The sequence below is a fragment of the Osmerus eperlanus genome, chromosome 3 (genome assembly GCF_963692335.1).
Source record: "Osmerus eperlanus chromosome 3, fOsmEpe2.1, whole genome shotgun sequence".
Taxonomy (NCBI): Eukaryota; Metazoa; Chordata; class Actinopteri; order Osmeriformes; family Osmeridae; genus Osmerus; species Osmerus eperlanus.
In genome coordinates, this window is record NC_085020.1 from 22,987,276 (window position 1) to 22,997,584 (window position 10,309).

The 10,309-nt window shown below is 52.0% G+C and overlaps 1 protein-coding gene across 1 annotated transcript in view; it reads right to left on the bottom strand.

Annotated features, from left to right (window-relative positions):
- Positions 1–1,660: 1,660 nt before the first annotated feature.
- Positions 1,661–10,309, bottom strand: part of slc4a10b (solute carrier family 4 member 10b) — a 35,677-nt gene continuing 27,028 nt past the window's right edge. The window contains exons 13-25 of the mRNA XM_062458039.1: positions 9,069–9,278; positions 7,697–7,830; positions 7,007–7,252; positions 6,642–6,747; positions 6,115–6,276; positions 5,726–5,839; positions 5,413–5,574; positions 4,739–4,990; positions 4,482–4,550; positions 4,136–4,309; positions 3,179–3,301; positions 2,993–3,063; positions 1,661–2,738 (exon numbers count right to left, since the gene is read on the bottom strand). Coding sequence (XP_062314023.1) covers positions 2,648–2,738; positions 2,993–3,063; positions 3,179–3,301; positions 4,136–4,309; positions 4,482–4,550; positions 4,739–4,990; positions 5,413–5,574; positions 5,726–5,839; positions 6,115–6,276; positions 6,642–6,747; positions 7,007–7,252; positions 7,697–7,830; positions 9,069–9,278 — 1,914 coding nt within the window. The 3' untranslated portion in view covers positions 1,661–2,647. The remainder of the gene's footprint in view (positions 2,739–2,992; positions 3,064–3,178; positions 3,302–4,135; positions 4,310–4,481; positions 4,551–4,738; positions 4,991–5,412; positions 5,575–5,725; positions 5,840–6,114; positions 6,277–6,641; positions 6,748–7,006; positions 7,253–7,696; positions 7,831–9,068; positions 9,279–10,309) is intronic.

Sequence of the window (10,309 nt, forward strand, 5' to 3'; positions counted from 1 at the left end):
AAAGACGTCTGCATCAGTGTAGTATGAAGGAGGGGGCAGCCGTCAGATCCATCTCCTCCCTGTGTTGTCCTGCACCCATGTGTCACTGCTCATTTCATAGTGGGCATACAGGAGATTCTCATGGGTATAGAGCGCATGCCTGCGCATTACACACAGCAGACTACACCACTGACCTACAACTACATTAAATAAGAACATACACTTTGGCATGATTGTCATGACAACAAATACTGTAGTGATGTAAACAAAAAGCCAGGACCTTTATTTAGTGCGCTTATTGTTTCAGAATCTCCCTTAAGTTGTAAAGCGTGAAGATGCTATTCAAAATTAGAATTTAAAGTTGTCAAGTGCACCATTGAACATATTATCTCACTAGCAGAGTTCACATATCGCAAATAATCATTAATAACACTGAGTGCCTAATTCATATCCGTTTTTTACTCACATCTACAATGAAGCAACTAAGAATCATGTTTAATTCTGCATGCATGAAATACATATCTCAATAAATATGTGTATTTGCTTTTTAACTGTTATTTGCTTTCATAATCTTGAACAGCAATATTGTACAAACCATTTCAACTATGTTAAAGGATACATTGAAGACTCCTATTATAATATTCCAAAATATAAAACATACAAAATACATACAGTTAAGTTAAAAACAAACACAACTTGAAAATAGAGTCTTGATGTGATTCTTGATGCAGAAAATCCTCAAAACACCAACACTCTGTTGATTCCACATCTATTAAAACACCATCATTCCTACATCTTGCTGGTATAACTTGACATTTAAAAACACACAAAAAAAGTATCTAATACATATTTAGCCTGCCCCTGTGGAAGCTGATAGCTGCAGGCATGACTAAGCACTGCTTTATACCTCTGGACACGCTTCCAAATACAAGACTAAACCCTGAAGGAATGGGAAAATGGCCGCACACAATATTGGTGGGTTTTAAACACAGTAAAGGTAATGTCAAACACAAGTCTTCCTGTCCAAGCCCTTGTCTACCTCTCCTCTCCTCCTCTCCAGGCCGTGGGGCAGGCTGTGGGTGTGAGGTGTGAGAGAAGTTAAATTAAATATAATGTTGCAGGACACTTTGTACTGTAAATCCCTCAGCTGTCCAGTGTGTAACTTGGTGGGCTTTTACATTGGCAGCACCTTCACGTTAATCAAATCCCTTAGACCCATGGGCATCAATCACACACATGTTCCAGACCGCTGACAGACAGAGGGCTTACGTGAGACAATTCAAATGAAAATACGGTTCTTTTAACACATGATAGCATGTCCTTCTTGAGCAGCTGTGTTATCCGGAATATTCAGTGTTGAAGGGGAACTGTCTTTTACTGACATTGCTACTGAAAGCCATACATGGACTGGACAGGCTACACACATGGACTCACTGCAGGTTACACACATGGACTCACTGCAGGTTACACACATGGACTCACTGCAGGCTACACACATGGACTCACTGCAGGCTACACACATGGACTCACTGCAGGCTACACACATGGACTCACTGCAGGTTACACACATGGACTCACTGCAGGTTACACACATGGACTCACTGCAGGTTACACACATGGACTCACTGCAGGTTACACACATGGACTCACTGCAGGTTACACACATGGACTCACTGCAGGTTACACACATGGACTCACTGCAGGTTACACACATGGACTCACTGCAGGCTACACACATGGACTCACTGCAGGCTACACACATGGACTCACTGCAGGTTACACACATGGACTCACTGCAGGTTACACACATGGACTCACTGCAGGCTATGTGCTGCATACATGATAGCAGCCATGACATGCAGGGACATTTTCTAATTCAGAGTTCTAGTCTATCCGTTCTAATTCTTCACTACTGCATGTATTGCTTATAAATGTAACTACACTGACAGTAAAATGCCTGTGTTTAGCAAATACAGACTTAGTAAATGCAGACCATGCTTTGACCACAGAAATACTGTGCAAAAACAATGCACTTGTGCTGGACTTTCATCACACCCTTTTTGTTGGTGTCTTTGGATGCAAGCTGCTGCTAAATGAATAAAATGTAAATGTTTATATTCATCTAAAATCCTTGGCAGTTCTTAGACAGTTCCGGAAAGCAGTGGTCTCTTTGTGATATAAACTATGTTTAGAGGAACATGATAACGTGTGAGACACATGGGTCGGCTGTTTGGAGGCGAAATAAGCTGTGATGTTTAACTGTGGTCTCTACCCATTAGGAAACAGGAATTAAAAGCTTTTCAATCCTGCCACATAGTATGCAAAAAGGAACACAAATATTTAAATTATATTTCAAAATAATGTTCACCGACCAAAGGATGATCAAGCAAGGGCACATAGATACAAGTGTTACCTTGAAGGGATCAGCATCAGAGAGATGAGGAAAGGAAGCTTATGACAGATGGAACAGAGAAACATTGGTAAGATATGGGGCAACATTTTATCTCTCCAAAAAAGGCCCAAGGCTAAAAATAGAATGTGTCCTGGACAGAAACCACTCTACCAAACAATGACACACCTATATAATTTGGTCAAAAGAGAACTTCCTTTAAGTACATAAAAATTACAACATAATATTCAATACTCATATCTTTTCAATACTTTTTTTTCAGTCAGTTTTGGAGTTGGTAACATTCCAGGTGTTTCCAAAGGAGGCTTTTGACAGCTCATCAGTCAGGTTGATTTCAGCCGACTCCCCCCTAAACACAGACACAGAAGTATTAGTACAGGCCTGGATCACTAGTCCATCACAGCATAGTGCTGGGTGGTCTAATGCATGGTTACAGAGTAACTTATGTAAATACTTTAAATTACGTGTAGAAGATGACCTTGGCTTGGCGTGTGCAGAGCCAGACAAACAACCCGTCTTATCACACAAACAACCACAACTCTACAGCCACAAGGGCCGCAGAACAGATCTGCACACACAACACAGCGGAGGGCGATGACTCACTTGGGAGGATAGTCTTCCAGTGGCATCTGCACCACTCCCTCATGCTCCCCCAGGATGCTTCGCTCCTCATCCTAAAGAGCACAGTTGCATGACACTGAGCATTGGGCAACTTCTCGTTGTCACAATGAGACAGAGCTCACTGCTCGACCCTCCCCCCACCCCCCCCCCCCACCCCCCCAGGGGTACCTCCTCCTCTGCATCCTCCAGTTTCTTCTTCCTGCTCTCAGGCATGAGGTCATCCAGCCAGCTCATCTCTCTCTTGGTGAAGAACAGGTCCATCAGCTTTCTGATGAACACCAGCGCCAACACCTGCAGGGTCAGGTATGCCCTTCTTACTCATGCAGAGTCAGACTGTGTCGTGGAGGGGGGGTGGTGGTGGGGGGGTGGAGGGGGGGTGGAGGGGTGGTGGTGGGGGGGTGGTGTGGTGGTGGTGGTGGGGTGGTGGTGGAGGGGTGGTGGTGGAGGGGTGGAGGGGTGGTGGTGTGGTGGAGGGGTGGTGGAGGGGTGGTGGTGGAGGGGTGGTGGTGGAGGGGTGGTGGTGGAGGGGTGGAGGGGTGGTGGAGGGGTGGTGGTGGAGGGGTGGTGGTGGAGGGGTGGAGGGGTGGTGGAGGGGTGGTGGTGGAGGGGTGGTGGTGGAGGGGTGGAGGGGTGGTGGTGGAGGGGTGGTGGTGGAGGGGTGGTGGAGGGGTGGTGGTGGAGGGGTGGAGGGGTGGAGGGGTGGTGGTGGAGGGGTGGTGGTGGAGGGGTGGAGGGGTGGTGGTGGAGGGGTGGTGGAGGGGTGGTGGTGGAGGGGTGGAGGGGTGGTGGAGGGGTGGTGGTGGAGGGGTGGTGGTGGAGGGGTGGAGGGGTGGTGGTGGAGGGGTGGTGGAGGGGTGGTGGTGGAGGGGTGGAGGGGTGGAGGGGTGGTGGAGGGGTGGTGGTGGAGGGGTGGTGGTGGAGGGGTGGAGGGGTGGTGGTGGAGGGGTGGTGGAGGGGTGGTGGTGGAGGGGTGGAGGGGTGGAGGGGTGGTGGTGGAGGGGTGGTGGAGGGGTGGTGGTGGAGGGGTGGAGGGGTGGAGGGGTGGTGGTGGAGGGGTGGTGGAGGGGTGGTGGTGGAGGGGTGGAGGGGTGGAGGGGTGGTGGTGGAGGGGTGGAGGGGTCGCACCATCATGGGGAAGACGATTGCAGCCTTGGAGGTCTTGATGATCCAGAGCAGAGCCAGGCAGGTGAGCTGGATGATGGTGAACAGGTGCACCTTCCTCAGGGGCACGTGCCGCAGGTAGATGAAGTCCGGCTGGTGTTTGGCCGGCATGCCGAACAGCTTCAGACGGTCAAAGAACTGGACCAGGGTGCACAGGGGGTCAGGTTGGTAGAAACATGGGAAATGGGATAAGGAAACAAGGAGTTAGGGTGTGCAGTACACCTCATTATGTGTTGAGGTGTCAGCCAGCACTACTGTAACACTAGCGTGTTGAGACTTCAGCGTGTTGAAAGGTGTCAGTGTGTTTCACCTGAATGCCTTTAAGCGACGATGCTCCCATGTAGAGGAACACTCCGTACAGCACCGGCATGGGAATGAACTGAGGACATCAGTGACACGCCAGTTAACACACAGCACACACTCCACTCCACCCTTTACTGTACATCATCTGTTCACCACATACTGCTCGCATCTCCGTTCAGTATTCCCACTCAGATACCGGAGCTCAAACTGCCAAATGATCTGATCTCCAAACCCAGCTGGTGAAAGGCGTGAGAGGAGTCTGACCTTGAGCACGGAGGTCATGAACACGGAGCAGCCCATGAGCAGGAAGATCATGAGGCCGGTGAAGCGCTGCTCCAGGATCCCCAGGAAGCGGGGCTGCTCGCCAGGGGCGGAGCACTCCGACTCCAGCTTCAGGCTGTTGACGTGGGAGATGGAGAGGACGGTGGCCGCCACGAACCAGGGCAGGCCCATGAGGGAGCACACACCCAGCATCACCCCCACCACAAACAGGTCCAGGTGGTAGCCACAGCCCTTCTGTAGGGAGTGAGTGTGTATGTGTGTGTGTAGGGGGGGTAGTGTGTGTGTGTGTGTGGGGGGGGGGTAGTGTGTGTGGGTGTGGGGGGGTAGTGTGTGTGGGGGGGGGGGGTAGTGTGTGTGTGTGTGGGGGGGGTAGTGTGTGTGTGGGGGGTAGTGTGTGTGGGTGTGGGGGGGTAGTGTGTGTGGGTGTAAAACATCACATTCTCAAGTTCTACAATCTGCAAAGATTACATGGACACAGCCACAGAAGCCCTCCCACGTATCAAACACTCTATAAATGACCTACGCTCCGTATGTCTTCATGATGATCGCACAAACACAAACCTATATTCTTATTAAGGCCAACTGTACATAACCCAATTCCAAAAACAACTAAACCACGTTCGTGAAACTCAAACAGGCCGACAGGCCGTCTGTACCTTGAGCTTGTGCTCCTTCCTGTTGATGATGACGGCGGTGATCTGCTGGTCCATGAAGATGAGGATGGTGCAGAGCAGAGCGGGGATGACCGTCACGATGGCGGTCCACCAGGGGTTGGACCCCAGCGGGCTGATGAACCAGCCACGGTCGTCTCTGGTCGGCTACAAGAGGGTGTTTGTTGCTCATTACAATAATGCATTCATTCAGTGCTTTTATCCAAAGCGAGGTACAAGGGAGATTTGAATCACAGTTAAATGCTCTACCGCTGAGCATAGTTGGTTACCTGGTAGTTAGTTAGGCTTCACCACTCACCTTGAACACACTGGGGACCTGCAGTTTTGGAGAAGGTATCCCTAAGGCATAGTCCCCCACAACCATGGTGAGGATGGTGATGAAGACAGCGAAGTCACTGATGATGGACCTCACCTAAGCAAGGGAAAGTAGCAATGTCAGAAAAGATGATGCAAGGACATAATTTAGAGGCAAATAACACTCTCTCTGAAGACCATCTTTGTACATTCATCGTTATTCCAGTCGTCATGTTTCGTTTTCAGTCAGTGTTACTCCTGTTCAGATCCAGATCAGGAGAATCCTGCAGTAGCGACTCATGGCCACTAGAGGGCCCCCTGCACCACATTTAGACTGGTTTGCCAGCTCAAGCGGCTGAAACAATGGCAGGTCAGATGAGCGGCACGCCTCACCTTTGTGGGGAAGTAGCGGCTGAACTTGAAGTCCTTGAGGAACGCAGACATGGCGACGGTGGAGAAGAAGAGGACCACAGACCAGAAGCAAACATCTGGAACATACGGCCCGTGGGGGCCACAGGCGCTGCCCACAAACTCCCCTTTATTCTTTATGCAGTCCTGCGAAACCAGCCGGGCATACACAGGTGAAGGACAACAATATTGGGATTATTTTAGCATGACAACAAGTGTCAACAGACTTTTGGTAAGCGGGTCGGAGGGGTCATACACTAAAGATGGAACGAAAAACTAAAATGTGCTTTTACGATGATTTGGCATGGGTAATCCAGCCTAATCCCGCCCACATATCCTTAATCCCCTGCGCTTGTCGATCTCCATCTGGGAGAGCATGCCACTTAATGGGCTCCATAACTAAACCCCTCTCTCTGTTTACTCCGCACCACCATTCATTCAAATCCATCCAAATCAAAAGGCACTTCCTGTTTACTTTGTTACTACTCTATTGGCCAGTGAGCGTCCAGTACCTTGACCTCCATGGCCTCCCAGTAGATCTCGGACGCCGTGATGTTGTTGTCGTCCCAGTACTGCAGGGTGGCGTTGCTGGGGTCAGGAGGCTCCATACAGGAACACCTGGAAGCAGGAGGACCAGCCTCACACAGGGCGCACCGCAGACATCCCAGACCTTCCCTTTCTTACTACCGTCTACTTTCTACTCAATAACTCTCTTGTCGTGGGCTATCGGGCGGTTAGCTGGTACACAGAAGCACTGGATTGAATAGATCTGACAGTGAGTGGAATACATTCTCCAGTGACCTCAGGAATTGATCTCATCACGTTGGTAGACAACATGGAGCTACTGGTCTGGGCGTGGGCCTCCTGCTGGACTCACGAGTACTGGGTGAGCTTCTGCAGGTTGTTGTTCATGTTGATGGGGTAGTGCTCTCCCAGGTGGATCAGCTTCTCCAGCGCCTCGTAGATGAAGATGAGGCAGATGAGCGAGGCGAAGGCCTCCTCCGTGAAGCGCGTGATGTAGCACACCAGCGAGCTGGCGTCCGTGGCGACCAGGAGCAGACACAGGAAGGCCGTCCACAGGCCGATGCAGGCACGCAGGGACAGGTAGGACAAGCCGTTCTCCCTGCGGAGGGAGAAGACACCGAACATCACCTTGACAATCACCGCGACAATCACCGTGACGATCACCGTGACGATCCCACGCTCCGTATTACATCACCGGCGGGAGGTTGGGGTATTCGGATCACATCTCTAGAGAGCATTTTAATCAGAGTATTTGAATCATATCTCCAGAGATGTAGGTCACATCTCGACCATTATCACGATGGCATTGGTAATGCGCCTGCATATCAATATAGATGATGAAAGGGTCAATGCAGCTGGATCAGACAGAACATCATCTGTCGGTCGCTACTGGATCACTCTGCTGCTCTCGTGGAAACATCTAATCAGAGCAGAGCCCATCAGGGGGGACGTTTACCAAGGGCTGGCGGCCCTGGACTACACAATGACATGATTGAACATCTGCTTTGGTTCCTACATGTCACCCACGCACACAAAAACCCACTTGCAGAACTTGAAGAGGATCTTCTCAAACACCAGGACGGGTCCTGTGCTGCCCAGGATGGTGAGAGGCTGGCCGGCACACAGGGAGTAGGCCATGCCTGTCATGGAAGCTCCAAACAGAGACTCGATTGCACTCTGGAAGAAAAACAAAACAAACAGACTACACTTAAAGAACAGCAAGAATCTGAGAAAATGCACATAGATATTAAAAGTCTGTTAGGTGTCGTAATATTTGACATGCAACATTAAGACAACATTAAAGTGATTTTCTCTTTATTTATGAGTCTGGACGAATGTTTATTGTTTATTCTTGGACGTCGTTTACTCCAGTATCCCTAGTAGCTGCTTCCCGTAGCAACGGCTAATCTTCTCGCGGCCCTCCAGTGTTCAGGAGCGACACACGGACAGATGTGTTGCACTGTGCACTGTGTACCACGGTCAGAACACACACGTGTCTACATGAGGGGGTGTGGATGAGGGGGTTTGGATGAGTGGGTGTGGATGAGTGGGTGTGGATGAGGGGGTTTGGATGAGGGGGTGTGGATGAGGGGGTTTGGATGAGTGGGTGTGGATGAGGGGGTTTGGATGAGGGGGTGTGGATGAGGGGGTGTGGATGAGGGGGTTTGGATGAGGGGGTTTGGATGAGGGTGTGTGGATGAGGGTGTGTGGATGAGGGGGTGTGGATGAGGGTGTGTGGATGAGGGGGTTTGGATGAGGGGGTTTGGATGAGGGGGTGTGGATGAGGGGGTGTGGATGAGGGGGTGTGGATGAGGGGGTTTGGATGAGGGGGTGTGGATGAGGGGGTGTGGATGAGGGGGTTTGGATGAGGGGGTGTGGATGAGGGGGTGTGGATGAGGGGGTTTGGATGAGGGGGTTTGGATGAGGGGGTGTGGATGAGGGGGTTTGGATGAGGGGGTGTGGATGAGGGTGTGTGGATGAGGGGGTGTGGATGAGGGGGTTTGGATGTGGGGGTTTGGATGAGGGGGTGTGGATGAGGGGGTGTGGATGAGGGGGTTTGGATGAGGGGGTGTGGATGAGGGGGTGTGGATGGGGGGGTGTGGATGAGGGGGTGTGGATGAGGGGGTTTGGATGAGGGGGTGTGGATGAGGGGGTTTGGATGAGGGGGTTTGGATGAGGGGGTGTGGATGAGGGGGTGTGGATGAGGGGGTTTGGATGAGGGGGTTTGGATGAGGGGGTGTGGATGAGGGGGTGTGGATGAGGGGGTTTGGATGAGGGGGTGTGGATGAGGGGGTGTGGATGAGGGGGTTTGGATGAGGGGGTGTGGATGAGGGGGTTTGGATGAGGGGGTGTGGATGAGGGAGTGTGGATGAGGGGGTGTGGATGAGGGGGTGTGGATGAGGGGGTTTGCTTACTATGCGTCCCTCTGTGGCCTCCCCCAAGAGCCCCCCGAAGGTGATGACGGGGGACATGCAGGCGCAGTAGAGGAACAGGAAGGAGGCCAGACACTGCAGGCTCACTGCATCTGTGTAGTCAGACAGGTAGTGGGGGGCCTTGCGCTTGATGTCCATGAGAAGACCTCCAAAGACCCTGCAGACAGAAGGATGGGAGGAGTCAGGAAGACCCTGCAGACAGAAGGATGGGAGGAGTCAGGAAGACCCTGCAGACAGAAGGATGGGAGGAGTCAGGAAGACCCTGCAGACAGAGAGATGGGAGGAGTCAGGAAGACCCTGCAGACAGAAGGATGGGAGGAGTCAGGAAGACCCTGCAGACAGAAGGATGGGAGGAGTCAGGAAGACCCTGCAGACAGAAGGATGGGAGGAGTCAGGAAGACCCTGCAGACAGAGAGATGGGAGGAGTCAGGAAGACCCTGCAGACAGAAGGATGGGAGGAGTCAGGAAGACCCTGCAGACAGAAGGATGGGAGGAGTCAGGAAGACCCTGCAGACAGAGAGATGGGAGGAGTCAGGAAGACCCTGCAGACAGAAGGATGGGAGGAGTCAGGAAGACCCTGCAGGCAGAGTGATGGGAGGAGTCAGGAAGACCCTGCAGACAGAGAGATGGGAGGAGTCAGGAAGACCCTGCAGGCAGAGAGATGGGAGGAGTCAGGAAGACCCTGCAGACAGAGAGATGGGAGGTGTCAGGAAGACCCTGCAGACAGAGAGATGGGAGGAGTCAGGAAGACCCTGCAGACAGAGAGATGGGAGGAGTCAGGATGACCCTGCAGGCAGAGTGATGGGAGGAGTCAGGAAGACCCTGCAGGCAGAGTGATGGGAGGAGTCAGGAAGACCCTGCAGACAGAGAGATGGGAGGAGTCAGGAAGACCCTGCAGGCAGAGAGATGGGAGGAGTCTGTCTCCTGACGGCACCAGGAAAGCATCTCCTCTTACTTTAAATGGGGACTGGATGTGAATGTAAATGTATTCAACAGAGGCCCCAAACCACTGTTGCTGCACTGTCAGTCGTAGACTGTCAGTAAATGTGCCTGGTAATGAGGAGAAACAACATGGCCTGGAAGCGATGGCATTCCCCTCCCCTCTCCTCCCCTCTCCCCTCCTCTCCCCTCCCCTCCCCTCTTCTCCTCCCCTCCCCTCCTCCCCTCCCCTCCCCTCTCCTCTCCTCTCCTCTCCTCCCCTCCTCTCCCCCTCTCCCCTCCTC